The sequence below is a fragment of the Heliangelus exortis genome, chromosome 17 (genome assembly GCF_036169615.1).
Source record: "Heliangelus exortis chromosome 17, bHelExo1.hap1, whole genome shotgun sequence".
Taxonomy (NCBI): Eukaryota; Metazoa; Chordata; class Aves; order Apodiformes; family Trochilidae; genus Heliangelus; species Heliangelus exortis.
The window spans coordinates 1,599,676-1,625,425 of NC_092438.1; the positions used below are offsets into that span (position 1 = coordinate 1,599,676).

The 25,750-nt window shown below is 50.6% G+C and overlaps 1 protein-coding gene across 2 annotated transcripts in view; it reads left to right on the forward strand.

Moving 5' to 3' along the window:
- The first annotated feature begins 296 nt into the window (after window positions 1-296).
- The window catches only part of PKD1 (polycystin 1, transient receptor potential channel interacting), an 84,607-nt gene continuing 59,153 nt past the window's right edge, over window positions 297-25,750 (forward strand). For both annotated transcript variants that reach the window (XM_071760890.1, XM_071760891.1), the window contains exon 1: window positions 297-830. In XM_071760890.1, coding sequence (XP_071616991.1) covers window positions 577-830 — 254 coding nt within the window. In that variant the 5' untranslated portion in view covers window positions 297-576. The remainder of the gene's footprint in view (window positions 831-25,750) is intronic.

The following is a 25,750-nucleotide window of genomic DNA, read 5'->3' on the forward strand; positions in this document are numbered from 1 at the left end:
CCCCCATTCCCGGGACCCCCTTGCCTCCCCTTGCCGAACCGAGCCGCCCGCCACAGGTCCCGGCCCGGGATGGCGGGCGGGATCCCCGCAGCAACCTCCGCACCCGGTAGCGATGCCTTCCCCTCTCCCCGGCCCTCACCGCCGTCCGGGTCGGTCCGGGTCTGTCCGGGTCGGTCCGGGGGGTTCGGGTGGCGGCGCGGCGGGGGCTGCCGGGGCGGGCGGGGGGGGCTGGAGCGGCGCCGGGTTTCCGCCGGGCGGGAGGCGGAGCGGGGGGGGGGCTGGGGGGGGGGAGGCGGCGGTGTCGGCGAACCCGGGCGGAGCGCAGAACCGAGCGGTGCCGGTCCGGGGCTGTCAGGGCGGCGAGCGGGAGCCCATCGGGCCGGGCCGGGCCGGGCCGGGCCGGGCGCCGAAGAGCGCGCACCGCCAGCCCTAACGGGGGAGACCGCCATGGCGGGCGGGCGCTGAGGAGGGGGGCGCGGAACCGAGCGGAACCGAGCGGGGCGGGGCGCGGCCGGGCCCGGCCGGGCCGGCCGGGAGAGCGGCGAACCGGGGCCATGCCATGCCCGTAGGGGAGAGATGCCTTTTGGAAATGGAGACACTGGATCACAGCGCAAACATGGCGTCCCCGCGGCCAGGCTGCCCCTCTCGGGCTGGTGCCTGCTCTGCTCCCTGCTGTGCGGGGGCTTCGCGGCCGCCCAGGAGACCCCGGCCCCCGCCTGCCAGCCCTGTGCCGCCGGCTGCTCCTGCACCGGCCCCGCCTGCGTCGTCAACTGCTCTGCCCGAGGGATGGAGAGCCCGGGGACCGGCATCCCCCCCACCGCCACGGCGCTGTGAGTACCGCGGGCCGGGCCGGGCCGGGCCGGGCCGGGGAGACTCGGGTCTGGGCCGGGTCTGTCTGTCCGGCATCTGGGTTTGCCCTCCAGTGTTCCCTTCAGGGTTGTTTCTCGCGTGGGGCCGGGCTGGGGCCGGGACGCGTGACAGCAGGGACAAACACGGAGACATCGCGGAAAAGTTTGGCGGGGTCAGGGAAGGGCTGAGAGGAGGAGAAGGGAAAAGGGAAAACGGTTCCAGTGCGTGTGCGGTGTGCGGGCCCGGGCTGGGGGTTCGGCTGGGGCAGGGGCTGGTGGCACCCAAAAGGTTCGTCCGTGGGGATGCGCGGGGCTCAGCAGCCAGGGAGGGGTTTTGGGGGTTCGGCCCGAGCTGGGTCATCTCCTGGCACTGCTCCCCGGGCCAGGAGATGGCAACCGGACCGGGATGGACCCGCTCCCCCGGACCCTGAGAGCTCTGTCGGGCAAATATTCCCCGTGGGGACATCACGGAGAGCTCGGGGGCTGCTGCACCCGCGGGGGCTTGTGCCCGGAGTTTGATTTTGGGGGGAAATTGTAGGATGAGGAGAGTGTTGGGAAATGGGCGGTTGGATGTGGCTTAAACACTGTTCTGGTAACAGCAAACCCCCCCCAAAAAAATCTCGACAAGTTTAAATACAGATTTCTCCATGAGAGCACCAGGATGGGATGACAGCTGTGTTTGTGTCCCTATGCTGATTTGTTTCTTTGTGTCTCTGTGGTTTTGTTTGCTTGTTTGTTGGTAAAATAAATCGGAAAGGTGATGTTTGTTGCAGGGGCAATGCTCTGTGTGCTCAGTCACTTAATTAAAGTCACTTTGTAGGAGAAAAAAGAAGAAAAGCAGGGTTTCTAAAATTTGTTTCTTGATCCTGAATTTGCTTTCCTTGGGAAGCAACTTTTCTGCTCTTGAGGAGACAAGAGCATCAAGTGATTCATGTAGGAGAAATGACATAAGGCCTGGTATAAAAATTTTACTGGCATTTCAATAAGGGTCTGATTTTCTGCTCGGAAAATAGTCTGAGCTGCATTTCCACCTTTTAGTGTCAATACAAATTAAGAGCTATTGCAGAAGTTGCAAAGTACCCCAATAAACATTAGATTGTAGTAAGATTTACTTAGGCTCAGTTCAGGTCAATGTGCACATCTCAAAATCCTCTGGCCAAGGAGTTTTCCGAATGCGTTTTTCCCAGATGCGTTCAGACTTTTGCAAACAAAACCAGCTATCGTTTGTGGTAGAAAGTCCCAGACTGGGAAAGACTGATTTTTATTCGTTTATTTATTTCTGAAGTTGTGTTATCTGTTGTCAGCTGGACACGGGGATCCACAGCTCTGGAGCCTTAATGTGTCATTGCGACAGAGGTGGAACGTGCCAGTGCTTTGCTGGTCTCTTGGAGAGCAGCTTTCTGGAGACTGTGATGATAAGTCCCTCATTTGGCTTTTTAAGGATTTGGGGTTATTGCAGTGTGTTTCTAGGATTATTGATTTGGGTAGGAAGTGTTTGAGACTTGTTTATATGATTGTTGTTCAGAGGCGTTGAGTTGTAAAAGCTCCCGGAACATTTTGCATTAGGTCCTGTTATGCAATGAGAGACTGAAGTTGGACATAAAGCTCCAAAGGGCCTGGAAAATGGGAAAGTGAAATCTGCTGAAGGAAATGGGCTGAAGGGGCAGGGTGGTGTTCCTGATATCTTCCACGGATTTCGATGGAGAAGTGTTTGTTAAGGGCACAGTTGTGTGGTCAGAAGAGCTTTGGTCTTGCTGAGGGATGATTGTCTTTGGAATTCAGGCTGTAGAGGCATCGTTGTCAGCCAGCAGATCATCTGGTGTGGCTGGAAAAGTGTGCAATGTTCTGATGACTGGTGTATAATGTGCTGAGGTTGTCAGCTGTGGCACACGGGGCTCCTTTGGGGAGATGCTCACTGCCCTGTTTGACTCCCCTGCTGATGGGGAGGGAGGAATGTGTGCTGGTGGTGTCCTTATAACCATGAAATATCTGCAGATTCATTTCTGTCAGGATCAGAGGGATTCTGGCTCTCGACACGGTGAAGTTATGCAAGTCTATTCATTTCATGTTCCCTTTTTGAACACTGACAGATAAAGTAAATAATGCTTGTAGTGATTTGCTGTCTATTCTCTCCTCTGAGGAAAGCATTTTTTTCCAATATCTCAAGAAAATATTTTTTTTTTTAATTAGTCTGAAACAAACCCAGCCTTTTAGTGGCCCCCATCACCAAAGCTCCCTGATTGCCCAGGCAGGTTCCTTCTGCAGAGGAGATTCCACACCTTTAGCTCTAGGATTTCCTCTTGCATCCGACATTATCGGTGCAGCAGCTTTGGGGAAATCCGTGCCAGCTCCGGCAGTGCCGTTACCAGGAGTGCAGGAGAAATGCCCCATCCAAAGAATCACTAAGGAAATAAGCTCTGCTGCTCCCAGACACCACATACCTAGTTGGAAGCAGTCTCCAGGCAGACCCTATGGGAATATTGGCCCCTTCCCATCACCAGAGTCGGGTTCTTCAAGTGTAACGCAAAGTCTGGCTGGAATCAAAAGCTAAGTCTGTTTTTTTCCCAAATAATCTGCAGTGAGCAACATAAAAGCTCCCCTTCAAGAGCAGGGGAGCTTCAAGTGGCAGCATTTGCACTTCTGAGTTTCTCCATCTGAGGAATGCTCTGATCTGATCCCTTTTCAAGTGCTCCCCTTGCAGGGCTTATCTGCTTTTGTTTGTTCACTTTTGCTTTGAGACCCGGCTGTGTCAGGAGCTGGTATCAAATCTTTCACTCCTCGATTGGAAATAAACATCATAAATATTTTCTGACTTTCTCCTGCAAATATTGACTATTTCTGACTCATCTCATGACCGTGGTAGTTTTGAAGTGGAGATTAAAGCCTCCATTTATGAGACTAGAACTGAAACGCCCGTCTGTTTCCTTCATTAATGGGGAAAACTGTTTGGGGATGGTTAAGAAGGAAAAATGGGAAATATCAGAGGAGCTCTGCTATCACCACACTCCTGCAGAAGCTTTGCAGATTTGGGAGTCACCACTTCCATCCAAAAACCAGCAGGGTTTTCTGTGGATTTGACAGCGAGCCCTGGGGTTGCACTGCCTAGCCAGTGACTTCACCTAAGCAAACCTTCTTAAAATAAACAGATTTTATGATTCGGGAACCTGGAGTCTGTGATATTTTGAATTTCAGGAGTTGGCAAGGGTCGGTAGGTTTTGGTATTGTTATGTGATGCAGTAAAAGCCTTTCCAAGGTTCAAGATGTCTTGAAAAGCTATCAGTGGGAAAAAAAAATCCAATTAAAACTGAAATCCGTGGCCTGTCTGTACAGTAGTGTCCAGTCCACAAAGGCAAAATAGCTTTATTTCAGTTCCTAGAAAAAACTGAACCAGCCTGGAATGTCCTTTTTACAAGGAGCTCAATTCCCATCGAAAACAAAGCCGGGTTTCTCTTTTGTAAGAAATTTTGGAAGGGGGAAAAAGGCCCAAATGAGGTGCTAGATAAATATTTTGCAGACGGGAGTCATTCAGCCCCTGGAAGGGACCAATCCTAGAGCTGAGGCAGCAGACAAGGAGGGAATTTGTGTGTGAGTGAGGTGTCCCTGCAATGCCACTGCACAAGAGGAGCTCTGGGCTGGATATCCTGAACCTTCAGAGAAATCTGAGTGCTTTTCCCATGACTCAGAAACTTGCCCTTTTTAAAGCTGAAACTTTGGCTTATTCTTGTCAAGTGTTTCAAAATTCCCTCATGAAAATGAGGACGTTCTCATGAAAGAGAAGGTGTCCTTTGGAGAGGTGGCATTTGGTGGTGTTCCTGCTCTGTGGGGTTTTTTTTCCCTGTTTTTCCTGCAGTTTTTCAGTTTGCTGGTGGTGTCTTTCTGCGGGTGGCTCTTGCCCTGTTGGAGTGAGCAGGCTCTGGCAGGTTTCACACACTTGCTTTCAGTCTGCTCTCACAAAGAGGGACTTTAAAAAGAAACTTACTCACTTAGGGTGAAACTAATGGGTTTGTTAATGCTTCTCTCCCCGTTTCCCATCTAATGGGCTCCTTGTTTTATCTCTGGTCATGCCCTGTTTTCCACTCTGGTCTGTGTCATCCGTTTTTTCAAGCTTTGTTGTTCTTTTATTGTTGCAGTTGGGATTGGTTTTCCATCTGCTCTCTTATTTGTCCCATGTGTCCCCGAGCATCTCAGGAGGTCACTGTCAGGCTCAGAGAGGAAATTATTTCTTAACTTGCCTTTGCAGCAAAGAATTATTTTTTTTTTCAGACTGTATGGCTGTCGTTTACTTGGATGCAGAGGCTAAGCTGGCATCTCTTGTCTGCAGAAACTAGAACTATTTATGAAATAAGCATTAGTTTTTGCTTTGCAAAGAGGCCTGGAAGCTAGAACATGTAATTCCAGCCATTCCCCTTTTTTAAAGGATATTTATCATCAGAAAGAGCATCAACAACGTGCAAGCTGAGCATCTGTAGCAGTTGCAGTGTATTAGAGGAATCCTGAGCAGTCAGGGATTCTGTCCTCACTTCCTCCTCAGTTCCCTCCTTTCCCCCAAAAGATCCCAACCATTTTGATGATGTGCTACCACTGGATTTAGACTGGGATAATCCAAAGTGTGATGTTCTTCACTCAGCTCTATCTGCCAGTTTAACAGTAGGGATGGTTTCCCTCAGGTGAGGAGTGAGTACAGCTCTGCCTTCCTGGCATCTGGCCTGCTGAAAAATTCATCTGAGAACGGAGATGAAGTTTCAGATGTGGCAAATGGTCCTGTGGGAGTCCCTTTAACCCAGCATCATTTTTAACTTAATTAGCAGCCCGTGTTGTGTGTTACACTCTGGTCTGGTCAGAGGAGCTGGTGGAAGGAAATGATGATGTTCAGTCCCTGATAATCAATCTCCCACCCGTGGCATTTTGCAGCTGTGGGGTGTGTGTGTTCAGTGCATGGATTGAGCTCCTGTTTGGGGTCTGGGGGCTGCTTCTGGGTGGGGGGGTGCTGGGACACATCCTGGCATTGAGCATCCCCAGGGGATGCTGCACTCCCTCTGCCAGCAGACACAGCTCTGCAGGACAATCTGCACTGACACGAATCCTGGATCCAAGCCAGGTCCCAGCCAGCCTGGTCCCATTTGTCTGAAATTGTCCCTGGACACCACAGCATGTCCCTTTTATTTATTTTTTTTTTTTAATTCCGGTGACAGCCGGGCAGCTGGGGTTCTGCCCTCTTATACAGGCAGCTCCTCGTATCAGGAAACACATTTGGCTCTGTTGGTTGCCATTTGCATGTCTGTGAGGAAGTCATCAGGTCCCATCACTGCTTTAAAACTTGAGGTTTCCAGTTTGGAGCTCCTAGTCCTGTGCCCACCTCCTGGCCCTTGCAGCTCCCCAGCCATGGCCTCTCCCCAGCTCCATTGCAACATCCCCTGGCAGGACCTCTGGTCCCCACGGATCCACACACTCTGCTGGCTTCCTTGGGCAGGGAGGAGGGATTCTGCAGATCCAGAAGCAAAAAGAGCACTTTTCCCTGGTTCAGACAGCCATCCAGGAGAAACCCTCCTTCCTCTGCCTGGGGTGGGAGCCTCCTCTCCCTGCTGGGGCTGGGGTCCTACTGGGTTAACTGGGTTCTGCTACAGCTCCGTGGCCAGGGAGAGGTGGGAGTGGCTCTCTAAAAAAGAGGATCTGGGATGTGGGTTGAGTCCTCCTGAGGGAGGAACCCGAGGAACAGCTAAGCCTGGGAAAGCAGAGCCCAGACGGGCTGTGTTGGCCAAAGCTGTTGGTTTCTCTCTCAAAGCCACGCCTGGGGAAGGGGGTGGAGTGAGTCCGTCCTGGAGAAAGCAGCTTCGGGTTTAGGTGAGGTTGGTGCAGGCAGCTGGTTTGGGTGATGCTGGTGAAGGCAGCTGTGTCCGGTCTGGGGATGCCAGGAGTGGTTCTGGCTGTGTGCAGCCAGCCCCGTGGGGTGTGCTGGGAGTGGGCTGGGAAGGTGTGAGTGGAGGGGATGTGTCCTCTTAGCACGTTGCACACATGGTTCCCCCTAAACAGCTGGAAAACCCCCAGGATCCGTCCTTCCTGTCTTATTTATTTTTGCAGGGCAGCCTCGTGTTGCTTGCAAGAGCATTACAGAAAGTGGCTATTTTTGTACTTGGTTCATCTGCTTGCCTCCCAGCTGGGCTGCTTGTGTTTTAGGGCTGGAATACAGCTCAGCTTTTCCAAGCCTGGCTTGGAGAAAAAAACCAGATGTTTCAGTTCCTGTCTCCACTGCCAGCACTCCCACATGCCACATTTCCAGCAACAGGACATGGGTGCTGGCACACAGGGCTGTGGCTGGGGGAGGCTTCTTTGGCTCTGGGTGGTGTTTGTGGAGCTGTCAGGAGCCCTGGCCACGCTTGGAGGGGACACACGTGGCACTTGGGTGCAGCCCCGTGCAGGCTCTCAGCATCTCTCTGCAGTGTGGGGATGTTCAAGGGGTTGGTTTCCTGGGTTGCTTCTGTGCCGTTGCTTGATGGGCTTTCACCTGTAGAAAAATCTTTCACCTCCAGAAATCATCTGAGCCTTCAGGCAGCTTGTGGGGTGATGGGAATAATGCCCACGGGCCCCATCCTGAGGGGTGTCCTCCTGGCACGGGGTCTGTGCCACATGTCCCCTCCTGGGGTCGAGGAAAAGTTGGAAGCAGCAAGGAGGATGCAGAGCAGGGTCTCAGGAAAAAAAAAAAAAATCAGCCTCACCTCTGCTCATCTCTTTTTGCTCCCTCTGAGACCTCTGTTTGAGCTGTGTTTCTGAGAAAGAGGAGGGGGACAGGGGCTTGGGGACACTGCTGTGCTTTGTCATGCAGGGGCAGATGTTGCACAGGAGGCTTGGGAAGGGGGTGCTCTGTGTGGAGAAGAGGTGAGAGGAGACCTCATCACTTTCTACAACTCCCTGAAAGGAGGTTGGAGCCAGGGGGGGTCGGGCTCTGCTCCCAGGCAGCTCTCAGTCAGACAAGAGGCCATGGGCTTCAGAATTTTTTCCTAATATCCAACCTAAACCTCCCCTGGCAGAGCTGAAGCTCTGCCAGGGGTGGTTTAGGTTGGATATTAGGAAGGAATTCTTTGCAGAGAGGGTGTTCAGGCATTGGGATGGGCTGCCCAGGGAAGGGGTGGATTCTCCATCCATCCCTGGAGGTTTTTAAGCAGAGCCTGGATGTGGCACTGAGTGCCATGGGCTGGGAACCACGGGGGGAGTGGATCAAGGGTTGGATTTGATGATCCCAGAGCTCCTTTCCAACCTGGATGGTTCTGGGACCTTGTGAGGGGGTCTGTGCTCTCCTCTGAGCCCAGGTGGTCAACACCGTGTGGCAGAGTTGTGTTTCACCCCTCCCCAGATGAAACAGGTTGGAAAGCCTTGTGGAAAGAATGAGTTTTCCAAAGGAGGAATTAGGATCTGGACAGAGCAATCAAGTGGCACCTTTAGTGTTTTTTTAGTGCTGTGTCACCTCAGGGATCATACCCAGCAAAGAGAAAGCTCCTACCCAGGGCTGCAGGTGGTCCAAGTAATCAAACTTGGAATACAGGAATTCCCAAATCCCTGAGGAGTCACTACACTTCCCTTCGAGGTGTTAAGCAGAGCAGATTCCAGCAGACCTTGTAGTGACTCCCCAGTGATTTGTGTTGTGAACCCCTTGCACCTAAGCACAGCACAATTAAAAAGAAATCTTCTTTTTCTGAGAACAAAACAAAGCACTCCCTGGAATATGGTGCAGGGTGATTGCCTGGGAGAAGCATTTCCATTGGAAAAATATCTTGGCTCCTGACCAAGGCTCTGTAAGGAGTTGCAGGAGATGGTTATTGCTACCTGGGTGATCAGAAGAGGGCTGATGAATGAGCAATAAGTTGGTGAAGCTGATGGTCAGGATCAAGCCTTAGTACTTCACTAAATGGTAAAAAAAGAAAAATGCTCCCTATCCTCCAGGACACAGGAGGCAACTGCAAGTAGAGAGCCACTTGACATGAACAAAGTGACACTGGCCAGAGATTCATAAGTAATGAATTAAATCTGTGCAGATCAAAGGTTTCTATCAGAGTTTGGGAGAATTTCTACTCCTACAGAGGGAAAACACAAAATCACTGGTGGTGTGAACTCTGCTTACATTTGCAAGCCCTGTTTGCATGGATCAGTGCAAAATTTGTGTCAGGAGGCTGAAAAAATTTAGGGAAGGCAAAACTGAAGTGGTGAGTTCAAAGCTTGGAGAGGCCAAGGGTTAGACTGGGTCAGTCCTTCAGTTGTGTGAAGAAAATTCTCTGTAGCTAATAAATATGGTGGAGTGGGCTCCTACCAGCAGTCAGTAATGGCTTTAGTTGAGAAAAACAAATAATAAAAAAAGAAAACCACTGCCCCTTTGTGAAGTAAAGCTGTTCTAGGGCACAGCTCACACTAGGACAGCACCCTGGAAACAAAGCTGAAGCTGGCTGGGTGGTACTCCAGGCTCTGACACAATTCCCCATTTCCAATGCAGACAGAGGACACACCCCAGTTTTTGCTGGGAGTGCCAGGACCATCAGTGCTCCTTGGATCTGTGTTTTGTGCCACAGAAAATAACTTCAGTGGGGCAGCAGACAGACCCTGAATGAATGCAGGTCCTCACTGCTGTCCCTCTTGTCACTCACTGCATCCAGCAATGAGCCATTTCTTGAAAAGCTTTTTGCCAGAGGGTGTAAATGTTGCTGTCCCTGGACAGATGAGTTTCTGATGACGTGCACAGACTGCACCTGGTGCAGCCTCCAGCTTAGGTTGCATTACTTTGGATTTTCTTTGCTCTGAGAGCAGTGAGCGTGCTGTGCAGCCAGGCTGGAGGAGAACCCTGGAGCACAGCTCCGTCTTGGCAGCACTGGAAGGGTTAATCCCAGCTGGCCATCAGCTCTCTGAAGGCAGCCAGCAGAGCCCACTGCTCCATCCTGGCTTTTGTGGGTTAGCTGTGACTCCTCCAAACCTGCAGCTCGATCCCATAACTTCAGAGAGAACCGGGAGAGGAGACTTAAGTTTGGAAATGAATCCCCAACACCCCCGCTCCCACAGGATGCCAAACTTCCCCCACAGCACACACACTCTGACTCCTTGGGAAAGATTTTGTAAGGCAGTGGAGAGTCCTGGAGCTTCTCAGGGTGTGCAGCCCTGATCCAGATCCTCTTCTCTTGCAGGTGGTTGCCCTCCTGAGCAGCGTGGAGCATCTCGTTCTCCCTCTGCACACAGGAGCATCTTTTTCTCCCTGGGCATCTTTTTCTCCCCGTGCATCTCTTTCTCTTTGTGCATTTTTTTCTCCCTGGGCATCTTTTTCTCCCTGTGTGGTTCCTGGAGCTGCAGAGTTCTGCAGCAGCCACGGAGCCTGATTCCAGCTTGCTTCAGGCCAGGGTTTGCTTCCCCCTCTGTCCTTCTCCCCTCTGGAATCAGGGGATGGAAGCGAGTCCCTTACTTTGGGAAGAGAGCCGAGCTACTGGGGGCAGTGTTGTCCAACAGCTGGAACACAGAGGGGAGGGTGGGAAGCCTTGGTTTTGTTTTCTGTCCTGAGCCTGGCTGTGTGTGCTGGGCTGTCATTGCCTCATCCCTGCTCAGGCTCCCCTGGCTGAGCAGTGGGGCTGCTGCTCCCTTGCCTGGCGGGACTATTACACTGCTTATTTAGGGGAATTAAATGCTTATGGAGGGCTTAAATGCTTGGTTGCTGGATAAATGGCTTGGATTTCTAATTCCTACTTGCTTGGTGCTGTGCCATCCTCGTGAGAAGGCAGCAGAGCATTATGCAGCTTATACCAGCTCCTGGGAAACTCAATCTTCACTGTGAGCAAGAGAAAGGGGAAGGCAGCAAAACAAGGTGTGACCAGAACAGTCCCCTCAGATGTTTGTGACTGAGTTAATCTACAGAATTTAAAGAGCACTTGTGGGAGACTTGTGCTCTCTCACTCTGTTTCACTCTCTTTCTGCTCAGGCCACAGACAGATGGGAGCCCTGGTGCTGCAGCATCAGCTCCTCACTTCTCCAAAGGGGGGGGTTTAATCCTTCCCACCTCCCCTTCCTGATGCCCCAGGTTGTGCAGCTCAAACCCCACTGGGCTGTCAGTGTGCAGGGCAGGAGGGCACATTTCTGGGTCCTGGGATACTGGGAATTGCAGGTGTCAGCACACAGATTTAGCTGCTCAGCATCACTGATTGCTGAGCACAAGAGCTGTTGACTCACGTGTTGGTGTCCACGCCTGGGATTTAGGGGATAGGTGGTAGTGGCAAGTTGCTTTCAGCAGATGGCTGTAAATTTTTAGTGCTGCTTCTCCTGCTGGGAGGAAATTCTGAACTTTTGATGTTGGACCCAAAGGCAGAGCAGGACTTTCAGCACTCTTGGCTCCTTACCACGAGATACTGGGTGGTGAAGCAGCAGCTTTTTGTTTGTAGAGGTACTGGAGTGCTCAGTTTAAAGTGCAGAGGATGGTTTGTACCTCTTGCCTGGTGCCATGGGAGGTGTGGGATGGCAGAAAAGACCCCAAGCAGCACAAAGTCATCATTTCTTTTTGCTGCCTTCTGAAGAGTTCCCCTTGCTCTGGCCCTGGTGTCCATGGAGGTCCTGCAGAGAGACCATTGCTGACCTCCAGGAAGAAGCAGGATTCATTTGGTGTGAGAAGAGGAGCAACATTTCATCATTAATCATTACTGCACTTTGTGGGGTTTAACTCAAAGCTGGAACCACCCCCATCACCTGACCACACTGCAAGCAAAGCCACTGGGCTATCAGATTTTGGCATGGCCTCTGCAGGGCACGAGGGAATGGAGAGCAATGGTTAATAGGTAGGATGGAGTTAATAATTCACTGAATTCCTGAGCTACAAACTCCTCAGTAATTTTTTTTTCTGTGTGTGTGTGTGCGTTGTTGGAAAGGAAATGAGGGTATGTGAAGCAAAACCATACTTAACAAGTAGCCCTGGTGTTGGGGGGGATTTTTTTGCCTTTTGCTGAGGGTGGAGCTCCTCTGTGGCTGGAGATGCTTGAGTGATCTGATAGAGCTGAGCAGTGCTGGGAGATCTGAAATATCTGCACCTTTCCCTTTGGGTGCCTGGGCCAGAGGCTGAAGAAGGAAACATCCATCCTTTCACCTCCCTGAGACCCCAGGCAAGGATCTGTATTTTTCTCTCAGCAGTCAGTGGCATCACCAACACCTCAAACAGAAGTGGGAAAACTTATCTTAATTAATGGAATAGCGAGGATGCAATTACTTGCAAGAGCCTGTCCCTGCAAGCCAAAATATGAGTCAGTTGCTTCTCATAAATCTCCAGATTAAAAATAAACCAAAAAAGGCCAAATATTTTTGCCTTCTGGGTTTCGAGCCTGAAGTCCTATGCAGGAGACATTTGGAGGCATCTGTACTTCTCAGTAAGGAGATGCAGAGGAAAAAATAGACTTCAGCAAAATAAAAGGCAAGGAAAAAGTAGAGAGTATCATTTAATTAATGTCATGAGTCCAGGGGAATTTTTTAGGGAACCTGCCACTTCTCTCGTGGCAAGGCTGAGTGTATTTTCTAATTCCCTTTTTGGGGTAAAAGTGGGTCATCTAAATCCATGGGACCAGATGTAGGGGTTGGGTAGGATTCAAGCAAAGTTGCTTTGAGGTTACTAAAGAGGCAGCTGAAGTCTATAGGATCATTTCTAGAGGATTTTCCATGGGATCAGATGGATTGGATGACATTTCTGCTGCTGAGGGGTAAATATTTAATCTGTGGGTAACTCAGGGCTGCACTGACTCCTGTACCAGAGGGAGCCAGCCTGGGATCCAGGATACCTGAGTCACCTCCCTGACACCCCCAGACCTTGAGAAATGTTCTGCCTGAGTTTCTGGCTTTTGGCTCTTGCTGAGGCAGAGAGAGCAGTGGTAGAGGAGGGGATGGCTGCAGGCTGGGGTTGTGGAACTGCTCTCAGGAGAAGTGATGTCAATGTAGAAGAAGTCAGCAAAGCCAGGAGAGATCCTGCAGCTCTTTGCTGAGGGCTGAAGTCGCCTTCCTCCTCTTCCTCCTTTGGCTTCTGTAGCTCTTCATCAGTTTCCTTCTGTCTTTCCTTCCTCTCTGTCTTATTCTGCCCCTTTGCAATTGCCCCTTTGTCTCAGAGAAGGTTTTGGGAGCACCTTGCTTTGTCACTGCAGCTCTGCAGTCCCAGATTTGCAGGGAACCTCTCGTCCCTCTGCACACCCAGCACGCTGCTTATCACTCCCCTCTTACTCTGCTGCTCTCTTTGCCTCTCCTGTCTCCAGTGACAGGCAGATGGAGCCAAAAAAAGCCAAATGAGAATGAAAAAGAGCTCTGTTAGTCATGCTGCAGAATGTGTTTGCATTGGTGGGATCCAACTGAACCCATAAAAGTGAGGAAGTCCAGACCTGGAGCCTGTTCCTGCCCTGTGAAGCAGCCGTGCATGCACCAGCTGGGGCACAAGCAGGCCAGGAAGGGCTTGGGATGGGTTTTTTTTTTACTCCATTAAACAATTGCCATTTGTTTCCAATAATTTGGTTTTATTGCTTCTCCTCTTTCACACAGCAGGAAATTAAGAAAAACCCCAAACACAGAAGGCACCTCAGATGCAAATATTTATGTACTCACATTAGGCTGCACACAGGAGCTGGGACTCCAGGTAGCTTGACAAAAATGTCATCATATTTGATGATTCTGGATGTCAAAATGTCTAATGAGCCTCAGAGCCAACCCCCACTCTCCCTGAATCTCTCCTTGGAGGGTGTCACAGGAATCTCAGAGGATCCCAGCATCCCACCACATCCCTGAGCAGTTCCCAGCCCCCAGCCCTGCTCTGGTCCCTCTGTCTGTCCCCCCAGAAGGACTCTGAAGTGTCCAGGCAGGGCAGGCAGCTCTCTCAGCTTTCTTGGCAGCAGGGTGTGGAAAATGTTGGGAAGGAAAAGCGGAGCAAAGAGAGTCTGTAGCTGAGTCTGTAGCTGAGTCTGTAGCTGAGTCTGTAGCTGAGTCTGCCTCAGGATCAGACCTGTGTGCAGGGAGCTCTGCTCCATCCCTCTGCCTGGCTGACATCCCTCTTCATTCACTGCTATGCTTAAAATCCTCTACATCCTCCTAACTTTATTTTAATTTATTTTATTTTATTTATTTTAATTTATTTTATTTATTTATCATTGACACCTTTCCAAGGGATAGGATGGGACTTATCAGGCTGCTTATCAGGAGAAGGCTCCAGGTCTTTCTCTGCCTGGTTTTGCCTCTTAGTGCATGACCCAGAATCTGTTCTGACCACAGGTGCCCAGGCTGTGGTTTTCCCATCTGCTGGAAAGGTCCCTTCCTTGCAGCACAGAGGATGCTGTTGGGGCAGCTGAGTGGGGACAGCACCGTTGTGGCTCCGAATGTCCCTTTCCCTGCAGCACCAGCACCAGGAGGGCTCAGTCCTTGCTTCCCTGTCCCATGGATGGACTTCTCTGTCCACCTGAAACCCTTTCCTAAAGCTGGGCTGCATCCCTGAGGAGCAGTGGCTGTGTTGCAGTGCTGGGTGACTTCATCCCAGAGCAGGGAATGTACTGCAGGGAGTGAAGTCCTTTTGGTGATGTCCTTATGGAGCTGGGAGGGAGAGGGGTGCTATGGAAACCTAACTTGTTGTTATTCCATGGGAATGAAATTTGTTATTCCTCTCTTCTGCCTGAGTTTGGGATCACACCACGGAGCAATTTTTAGCCTTGGCAAGAAGGTGATGGAGCGTGAGACCCAAGCTGCAGCTTTAACTCAGTGTCTGCCATAAATCCTGAGAAATGAGGGTGCTGCCTGAGGCTCAGCACCCCTGAGAGCTGGGCAAACCTTCCCTCTGCCAGCAGGGCTGGTGTCAGCTCTGATTTATCCATGGGACACTCCTTGACGTGGCTGTGGTGTCCAGAGATGACCAAGGGTGTTTACCAGGTCTCTCCAGAGTCTCTGCAGGGAGCCTGAGAAGGGATCAGACTGAATTTAGGTGTCCTGCAGTGCCAAGCCTGCTCTTGGGAGCCTTCCAGCCAGGATGGTGCTGGCAGGGTGCAGAGCATCCCATGGCACAGGAGAGCAGGCTGGATGTCTCTGCTCATCAGGGACACTCTGGTTTTTATTTATATTTTATATTTATATTTACATTTTTATTTCATAGAATCATAGAATCATAGAATCATAGAATCCTAGGGGTTGGAAGGGACCTGGAAAGATCATCTAGTCCAACCCCCCCTGCCAGAGCAGGGCCCCCTAGAGTACATCCCCTAGGAACGTGTCCAGGTGGGTTTTGAATGTCTCCAGTGAAGGAGACTCCACAACCCCCCTGGGCAGCCTGTTCCAGGGCTCTGTCACCCTTACAGTAAAAAAATTTTTTCTGATATTCAACTTGAACCTCCTATGCTCCAATTTACACCCATTACCCCTTGTCCTATCACTGGTCACCACTGAGAAAAGCCTAACTCCATCTCCCTGACACTCACCCCTTACATATTTGAAAACATTGATGAGGTCACCTCTCAGTCTCCTTTTCTCCAAACTAAAGAGCCCCAGCTCCCTCAGCCTTTCCTCATAAGGGAGATGTTCCACTCCCTTAATCATCTCAGTAGCTCTGTGCTGGACTCTTTCAAGCACTTCCCTGTCCTTCTTGAACTGAGGGGCCCAGAACTGGACACAATACTCCAGGTGTGGCCTCACCAATGCAGAATAGAGGGGGAGGAGAACCTCTCTTGACCTACTAACCACCCCCTTTCTAATGCACCCCAGGATGCCATTGGCCTTCTTGGCCACAAGGGCACATTGCTGGCTCATGGGCATCTTCTTGTCTACCAGGACCCCCAGGTCTCTTTCACCTCCACTGCTCTCCAGCAGCTCAGCCCCCAACCTATACTGGGACATCGTGTTGTTCTTCCCCAAATGCAAAACTCTACACTTCCCCTTGTTGAATTTCATCATGTTTCTCCCTGCCCAACTCTCCAGCCTGTCTAAGTCAATTTACATTGTCAATTTACAATCTAAGTCTATTTACATTGATATTTACAAAGCATCTCTCACCATTTGATAAACATCCTTTGGAACCCCTCTGACAGCAGAGGTAAGAGCAGCCTGTTAGTACCTCAGTACTTCTGTTTCCAACCAATTAAAAGGAAAAAAAAAAAAAACCAAAAACCCACAAGACTTTGGTGCCAGGCTGCCTACCCTGTCCCCAGTATTTTATTGGGTCTGGTGTTGCTGGGGTTTGTGCTCCTCTTTCCTAAAAAAAGTAAATGTACTGGTGGTTTGTAGTTACCTCTAACACCCTCTTACATGCTCACCCTTGTGGGTAGGTTTTTTAACTTTACCTTATGAAGAATAGGGTAGAATTTGGTATTTAATCATTAAATTGAGACACAGTCCAACAGAGTTGCCTGCACCTGAAGCAAAGCATCAGCCTTCCCAAAACCTCCTCAGCCAGCACTCTCAGGGTTGTGTTTTGTGCCAGAGAGGGGAAACTTGGGGTTTCTTTGACTCCACAGAAAGGAAAGCAAAAACAGCAAAAGCAATTTGTTTACAGTAGGAAAAAAACCCAAATCTGCAAAGTGTGTGTGGGGGAGGTGAGTTTTTATCTGAACTTGTCCCTGCTCTGGTGACCTCTGCCCTCCTGGGTCTCCACACTTGGTTTCTCTGTTCCTGGTCTGTGCTTTGCCAGCTGTGCAGGGCTGGGGGGGGAGGCAGTGGGAAATGCCTCTCCTTACCATCCATTGCCTGAGGAGCTTTGCAGAAAACCTGAAATGGGGAAGATTTAAGCAGCAAAAGATTTCTGCCCCTGGATGAGGAGGGTAAGTGGGGAGCACTATGGGGTCCTGAGCCACTGCATCAGTCCCAGCACCTGTTTGCATGGGGAGGAGGCAGTCATTGAACAGATTTTCTAGTTTGATGTGTCTGTCCTTACTGATGTGGGACAGAAATGTCTCTTTGCATGTGAAAAGCAAGAAAAGAGAGAAGGCTGCTGGTAGTGAGGTTCCCCCTGGGATCTGAGCCAGCACAGACATGGCCCATGAAACCACTTCAGGCTTCTTCTGAGGTCTTGGGGGGGACAGGGATGTTTCTCAGGCCTTGTTCTGGTCTTGTCCATGGGGGGAATGTTTAACCCTGGCTACCTGAACCACAGCAGTCTGCTCCTGGGACATCTCACCAGGGCTGTGGCATCCCATGTCCCCTGCCTGTTCCCCTTGGTGCCAGCAAGAAACTGAGGGGGGGAAAGCATTGCAAAAGCTGCAGGGAAGAAGGGGATGCTTCCAGGGAGAATAATTAAAGAAAAAGGGTGGCTGTAGTAGAAGAAAAAACTTCACTGATTGTGAAGCATCAACTGTCTGTGAGTTTCCTGCTGTAAAAGGCTGAATGCTCAGGTCTGGGGGGTTGTGCTGGCTTCAGTGGTTGCTGCAGTCACACCCACACCCTCCTCAGCTTTGCTGCTACTCAGAGGACCAGTGCCAGGACTGATTGGATCCCCCAGGCAGGCTTTTAAAACTTGGGGTGGGGGGAACAGGACAAAACGGGAGCAAAACCCCCTATTCAGTCCCCAGAGGAATTGGCTTTGTTTAAAAAAAAAAAAAAAAAAATCCATACTAGGATTTTGAAGTGTGGTGAGATGTTTAATTTGACAGCTTTTAGCACCATCAGGAAAGGTGTATTTGCAGGTATTAAATCACTCAGAAGATGAGCAGAGCTGCAAGGCCATTTTTTTTTTTATTTCCCCTGGACAGTTTGTTCCCCAGAATGATGTTATAAAAAAAGGCTGATAGGCACTGGTCCTGTGGCAGAGGGGAACAGACACCATAGTGACACCATCCCTGATGAGACCTGTAGTCTGCAGTGAATGAAATGATCTTTTCTGTGATTCCTTCTCTGGTTTTGTACCTGCCTGGGGCTTGGTGAGGGGCTGGGCAGCTCTGTGCTTCCCATCTTTGCAGCACCAAGGGGCTCTCAGCCCTTTCACTGCAGTGGCAAAGGGACATTGGTTCATACCTCCTTGACCCCTTTGTTTTCAAGGGCTGTTTCCCAGGGTATGCTCTGGACTAGTCTTCTGAACAGGCCAAAATCTGCCCTCCGGAAGTCTAATGTGGAGGTTTTATTGACAACCCTCCTTGTATCCCTGATTATTGAGAACTCTATTATTTCGTGATCACTAAGTCCCAGACGCCCACCGACCACCACATCCCTCACCAGCCCCTCTCTGTTTGTAAAGAGTAGGTCAAGTGGGTCTCCATCCCTGGTAGGCTCATTTACCAGCTGCACCAGGAAATTATCCTCAATGCACTCTAGGAATCTCCTAGACTGCCTCCTCTCTGCTGTGTGGAATTCCCAGCAGATGTCTGGCAGGTTAAAGTCACCCACGAGAATAAGGGACGACGATTTTGAAACATGTGCCAGCTGCTTGTAGAAGAGTTCATCACCCTCATCCTCCTGGTTGGGTGGTCTGTAACAGACTCCCATCACAGTATCAGCCTTGTTGGCCTTCCCCCTGATTCTGACCCACAGGCACTCCACCTTATTATCACCTACTTCAATTTCTATGGAGTCAAGAGACTCTCTAACATACAGGGCTACCCCTCCACCTCTCCTACCCTGCCTGTCCTTTCTAAAGAGCCTGTAGCCACCCATTGCAGCACTCCAGTCATGGGAGTCATCCCACCACGTTTCCGTGATAGCAACTACATCACAGCTTTCCTGCTGCACGGTGGCTTCCAGCTCCTCCTGTTTGTTGCCCATGCTGCATGCATTGGTGTACATGCACTTCAGCTGGGCTGCTGGTTTGTCCCTTAACAATGGGATGCAGAGGACCGATGGGTTTCCTCTCCTTGCTCTGCTGCAGAGCCTGAGCAAGCTGCTGGTTTCCCTCTGTACCTGCTCTGGGGCCTCTGAACATCAGGATTTTTGGAGCAGAAATATTCTGCCTGCATCACAGAAGACCTTCTAATGCTAAAAGGAAGCAACCCAACCACACAGATTATTAATGCCAGAAACATGCAAATGCATTTTGTGCTGGAACCAGCAGGTCTGTGTTGGCTTCTAATTGGTTTTTTGTTTTCAGAAGGAAGATGTTTAAGGATCTATAGCGAACATGTTCCAAAAACATTCAGAGCGGAGCCCTCCAACCCAAACAACCACATCTGAAAAAAATCCAGGGGAGCTCATACTGGTGTTACCACCAGAACATGGAGGCTGGGGAAAGGCCTCTCCTTTGCAAACCATTTCCCTTTTAAATGTCTCTGTCTGTCTGTCTGTCTGTCCAGTTGCAGAGCCTGGCTCTGGGTCTTTCCCTGGCCCTGTGATTTCTGACACAGAACATCACCTGGAGCTGCTGTTCCATGAATTCCTTCAGCCTTTCTCTCCCAGTAGGAATTCAGGGGCCTGACTTAGAATTGTGGTGCCCTTGTGCTAGTCAGATGTTTACAACAAAATGGTAGATTGGGAGCCCTTTTGCCCTGGGAATCTTGGAAATTTTGTTATCTCAAATTCAGGAGGAGCTGGGAGGCATGGAGACCACCCGTGGCACAAGCCCACTTGCCACCAGAACCCTCAGGCTCTGCTCGGTCTGCACAGCTCCACTGAGCTCCTTCATTTGTCAGATTTGCTTTGTTTTCCTCTTAAATAGAGGAAACTTCAAGGCTTGATTATAAACTGCCCAGCAGGCCAGAATGTTTCCTGCACGTTTGGGCAGTTTCTCTGCAAATGTTCTGTTTAGCTGATGGACACAGCAACCTCTGCAGAGCTGCTGCCTGAATTAGGCTTTTAAACAACAGCCTCAGGTTGTTCCTGGGTTTGATAAAATGCAGTTGAAGAAGAAAGTCCACTTGGGGGTAAAAGATCTGTGTGTCAGTGTCTGTCTGTATCTCTCTGTCTGTCTGTCTCTATTTTCAAACCCAGGGAGCCAGGGAATGTGGAGTTGAGGCAGGGAGGGCTGGAGATATCCTTTAGGAACTTGTTTAGGTGGGGTTTGTGGTGGCTGCTTCAGTGACCCTCAGAAGCAGAAGAGATCCTGCAAACCTAAAACCTTGAGGAACCTTCCAGAAGTCATTCCTGAGGCTGTGTGCCCAGCCTGGTGGAGAGGGAGGAGATGAGGGCTTCAGGATGTGGGGGAATGGCCCTTCCTGAGGACCTGCAGATCTCCTCTTGCTGTAGCACAGGATTTGTTCCCCTTCTACTCCTGCTCTTCCTGGCACCGCCTGCCAAACCTTTTGTTGTTTCCTCCCCCATAGATGTGTCTGCATCCTCTGCTGTTTGTGCTCCTGCTTTTCTTTGGAGGCTTTTTTTTTTCCCCCTCCTTTCTTTTTTTGAACACCAGTTGCATTTTTATCATATTTGGATCCATTGAGCCCGGGCTCCTTGCAGAGCGTGGGGCAGAGGATGCTGTGCAGACAATGTCCCTGCTCTGTCACCTGCCCCAGGGCCATCAGAGGGGCTGAAACCAATGCCCAAAGGGTTTCACCAGCAGACCTGGAGCTTCTCCTCCTCTGCAGACCATGCTGGGCAGCAGCCTGGGCTCCATCCTGCTCCTCTGGTGCTCATCGTGCCACGGGGAGCTGCTTTTCAGAGGTGGTGGGGAGGAGCTGTCCTTGTCCTTGTCCTTGTCCTTGTCCTTGTCCTTGTCCTTGTCCTTGTTGCTTCTGGGGTTTTGTTGGATGTAAGAAGGAAGTGGGCACCTGGAAGGAATGCTGACCCCAATGCCAGACTGAAGGAACCCTCCAGAAGGGAACACTTTGTCCTTGCAGCCGGGGGGTGGGATCGGGGTCCCTGGGGCTGTGCCGGGTCCGGGATGGGCGAGGGAAGGCAGGCACTGGGATGAGGCTGGGATCTGGGATCTGGGATCCAGGCTGGAGCCTTACATAACGCCCGCCCGGCTCCGGAGACACGTTCACATGATTAATTGGAGGCTCTGGCAGCCGCTTCCCTGTAATAATATTTTAAACATTACTTTTCCACTGGCCCTTGCCAGCGATCGTTATTTTGCGCAGTGGAGGCTGTAAAATTTCACTTCAAGGATGGGTTTCACTCCCGTTACAGAATGTGTCTGGAATGTGCAGATGTTTCCTTCGGGGAGCAGGGAGCCAATCCCCTCGAACGCATCCTCCCCGCGGGGAGGACTCTCTGCAGCCCTATTCACAAAATCCCAAACAAACAGACACACGGAGCTCTGTGGAGCTGTACCCCAGGCTGGGCATGGCCCTCCAGGCTCTGCTGATGTAAAAAAACCCAACATCTGCTGGAGATGCAGAAGGATTCGGTCTGCAGGGACACGTGGTGGTCACAGAGAGGTCCCCGGAGCTGTGTGGGGTGTTACTGCAGCTTGGCTTTTACACAGGGTCACATTTTATTTTATTTTTTTTCCTCGTGGCAGATTGGGAGGACTGTGAAAGCTTTGGCTTGCTGGGTGCAAAATAATGTCCTGCAGGTATCCAGGGGTCTGCATGCCAAGGACACAAAAAAAGAGTTGCTGTAGGTGTGCCAGAACCAGAGAAAACGGAGAGATGGGATTTAATGAACATTTAGTTTAACCAAAAAAAAAAAAGGTTTGCATGGAGAGTGGAAAACACTGAAAGCTGCTTTTTGTGGAATAGGCACTGGTGGATAGGAACCTCAAAAACTGGGAGTTCACATTAAAGCTGTGACCATCCCTGAGGACTGTCCTGCAGGGTTGGTCCTGGGTTTGTAAGCTCCAGGTGATGCATTTGGACTGTTGCAATCTGTGTGGAGCTGTGTTGCTTAAATCCTTGCCTCTAACACTGTGAGAGCATTTTGGGGCCATGGCAGCTCTAGGGAGAAGCTCATTTGGGGTTCTGGGTTGGTTTTGGTGATGGGCTCTGCCTCATTCCTGGTGTTGCACCTCTCTGGTGATCAATATTCAGGGCTGCCTTGCCTTCTGCTTGCACAAGAACCAAGTGGAGCCTGGAGGAGAAATGAAAAGAGATGGAAGAGAGACAAGATGGTGGGAAGGAGAAATGGTGGTGGTGCTGGGTGTAGACTGAGAGCTCGAGCCCATCCAGCTCTGATGGGCAAACAACTGCAAGGAAGGGTTTGTGGCTGGCAGAGGGGAGAAGAATAAGGAGTTTTCCATGTATATTGGGAAGCAGAGGAATTAAGTTATACTGCTAGATGGACTTGGTCAAATTATCAATGAAAATCCAGCAAAGGCAGGACTGTTCAGTAAATATTTCTGTTTTCTATTTGGCGAAAGGCCAGGTGATGTATTTGTATCATATGAGGATGATGAAACACTTTCCACTCCAACAGTAACTGAAGAGGATGTCAAACAGCTGCTATTAATGTTAGACCTTCTTAAACTAGCAAGTTCAGGTATTTTGCATCCAAGAATGTTAAAAGATCCAGCTGAAGAGCCCCCTGGGCTATTAATGTTCACTTTTAATGGCTTTTGGGGCAGTAGGGAAACTCCCCAAGACTGGGTGAAAATGAACATGGTGCCAGTGTTAACTGAAGGGGAATGGGAATTTAGTAGCCTGGTGTCCTAATTTTCTAGCCCAAGGAGAAACAACACAGTACAAAGTATGGACATGAGCTCGTAGTAAAAAGGGGACAGTGTAATTAGTGGCAATCAAGATGGAAAATTGACTTATGGAAAATACATCTCATGAACCTCTGCCTGGTGAGTAAGTTTACAGATGGAGTAGCTGAAGATGGGGATATTGATGTAATCCACATAACGACGGCTGTGAGGCATTTGACTCAGAGATTGGTCAGGAATTGGAATGCAAAAAATCAGCATTATGTGTATTAAAGGGATGAGATGCTGGTTTCAGGATGGAGGAGCAAAGTGGAGTTGTTGTGGTGTCTTCCAGGTTGATTGCTGACTAAATCCCTGGTGTGTTTGTCAGGAGACTGGAGGAAAACAAAACCCATCCATGAGTGTCCTGAGAGTGCAAGGAGGAAACAGGGCTGAGCTTGGGTTGGAGTCTTGGCCACGAGTTCCCTGCAGCCCAGGGCTGTGTAAGCAGGGAGCAGAGAGGTTGTGTTTCCTGGTGTCCTCACTATGAGGAGATGGTGATGCCCTGAGGGATTGTGTTTCCTGGTGTCCTCACTGTGAGGAGATGGTGATGCCCTGAGGGGTTGTGTTTCCTGGTGTCCTCACTCTGAGGAGATGGTGGTGCCCTGAGGGGTTGTGTTTCCTGGTGTCCTCATTTGAGGAGATGGTGATGCCCTGAGGGGTTGTGTTTCCTGGTGTCCTCACTGTGAGGAGATGGTGATGCCCTGAGGGGTTGTGTTTCCTGGTGTCCTCACTGTGAGGAGATGGTGATGCCCTGAGGGGTTGTGTTTCCTGGTGTCCTCACTGTGAGGAGATGATGATGCCCTGAGGGGTTGTGTTTCCTGGTGTCCTCACTGTGAGGAGATGGTGATGCCCTGAGGGGTTGTGTTTCCTGGTGTCCTCACTCTGTGGAGATGGTGATGCCCTGAGGGGTTGTGTTTCCTGGTGTCCTCACTGTGAGGAGATGGTGATGCCCTGAGGGGTTGTGTTTCCTGGTGTCCTCATTTGAGGAGATGGTGATGCCCTGAGGGGTTGTGTTTCCTGGTGTCCTCACTGTGAGGAGATGGTGATGCCCTGGGGGGTTGTGTTTCCTGGTGTCCTCATTTGAGGAGATGGTGATGCCCTGAGGGGTTGTGTTTCCTGGTGTCCTCACTGTGAGGAGATGGTGATGCCCTGAGGGGTTGTGTTTCCTGGTGTCCTCACTGTGAGGAGATGGTGATGCCCTGAGGGGTTGTGTTTCCTGGTGTCCTCACTGTGAGGAGATGGTGATGCCCTGAGGGGTTGTGTTTCCTGGTGTCCTCACTGTGAGGAGATGGTGATGCCCTAAAGCAACCATCCCAAAGTCAGAAGGTGGTCGGTGGCTGCAGCCTGGGGAGCATTTGTGGTTAAACCCAGGAATGAGTAGAAGGACACCTAAGTTTATCAGACCAGCAGAGGGAATTGTACACCTGAGAACTCAAGCTAGCCACATGCAGACCAGAAATAAGCAGGGCTAGCCCTGAGGCAGCTTAACCCAGGCTGGTGGTGGCCATCCCAGCTTGTCTTCATGGGAAGCTTCTCTAGAGGAACAGGGAACTTCTTGCTTAGGCTTGGTGTGAGGAACCCATGGCTTGATTTGTTGGGAGAAATGGTCAGATAAAAAACCTGTGGGTCATTCCTTTGGCTCTTTATTAACACAAGAAGCATCCTGGAGAAGGGAAGGGTTGTGTCCTGTTCCCCCTTCCCCAAAACTGGCTGACGGGTTGGGAAGGTCCCAGGGCTTCAGCAGAGAGCTTATCCCTCAGTGAGGAGGCCCCAGAAAGCAGGCACAGCATCAGGATTGCAAGGAAAACACAGACTGGATTGGGCTGCAGCCGTGGTTTTGGCCAGGTCCTGAACATGCTGCACTTTTCTTTTTGCTCCAGGCTCCCCTGGTTTGTGGATTTTCTGTCGCAGGCAGTGGGCTGTGAACTCTGTGGTTGTGCTCAGCAGTGATGTTTTCACAGGGCAGCACCGTTTACTCTGGGCTATTTTTAAACCTCTCAAGTGCTAATGTGACTGCCCCAAAACTCCCAAGTTTTCTCTCTGGAGAAGAAGAAAATAAGGAAGGGGCTCAGCACCTCTCCAGAGCAGGCAGTGCTGCAAGTTGTTCTCCATCATTAACAACACACTGCCTGGAACTGCTGCACTCTTCCTGGGCTTGACTGGTCCTCCTCCTTGTCTCAGCTATTTTTAGTTGTTGGGGAGAGCCTGGAACAGGGAATCTCTTAAATACAAAGCAGTGTTGTTGGTAAAACATCTCCGAGATGAGAATCGATGGACAGGGCTGAAGTGTCCCGGTGTTTTTCTTCAGCAGCAACCCAGGAAGTTGGGAAGCTTGTTCATCTCTTGGAGACTGGTGTTAGCTGAGACATTTGTAGGGAAAGGAGAGCACTGGAGGGAGGGTTATCACCTGTGGAAAATCATTGCTGAGATTGGGTCATGGGTCCAGTGGTACCAGGGCTGGGGAGTTGGGTCCATCCCAGCACCAAGGTGGGTGCTGCTGGGCACCCCTGGACATCTCCACTCCATTGCTGGAGGTTTTGGAGCAGGATTTGGGGAGCTGGAGCTCAAACTTTGCCAACGACTGAGGAGGAGATGGCTGCAAAATCCTCCTGTTGGGTCTGCTCATCCTGTGCTGCCCTGACAGCTCCCAAGCATCTTCTCCCTGGAGAGGACTTTGCTGGAGTTCTCTCTGGCTCCAGCCCCTGTGCCAGCTCAGCAACGTGTCACTGTCACTTCAGGGACATCCAGAGCCTCCTGTGTCCATCAGCCATACCTGTGGCTCTCAGATTTTGTCCATAGCAGAAGATGAGCTGCTGGAGAAAAATAGCCTTGTGGTTTTGCTGTTTCTCAGAGAGAGAGATGGGATCCCCAGGGGCCAGCAAGCCAAGCAAGGGCCTCCCATCAAAATAAATACAAATAGGATAATTGAAAAACAAACCCCAAACATTGCCTTCTCCATCCCCTCTCTTTGCTTTCTGTGAGGAAGATGAAGCACTCAGTTGCTCAGCTGTGTGATTCCTAAATTACAGTTTACTCAGGGCTCACTTTTCATTGTAAAATAAAATACCACTGGGCTCTGAACAGGCTGCCTTGGAACCACTCTGAGTTTTCAAGAGACCAAAGGTGTGGGCTGGAAGAGCTGTGCCATGCCACAGGGCCCTGGGCTCCTTGGGTGATGGTTTTTGGGGACAGAAGTGGGTGTCTGTGCAGACTGAGCTTGGGTTTTGGCTCCTCTCTTGAGCTCTGCCCCGTGTTCTGGGGAGATACCTGCTTTTATTTTCCTTGGACATTCATTTTATTTAAACATTTGGGTTGCTGCTTTCCCGGGCTGAAGCTCTTCCCTGAGCTCATCTTTTAGATGGGTGTTTGTGGGGCAGAGCAGAGCTGGGTGACCCCTGATGTTCCA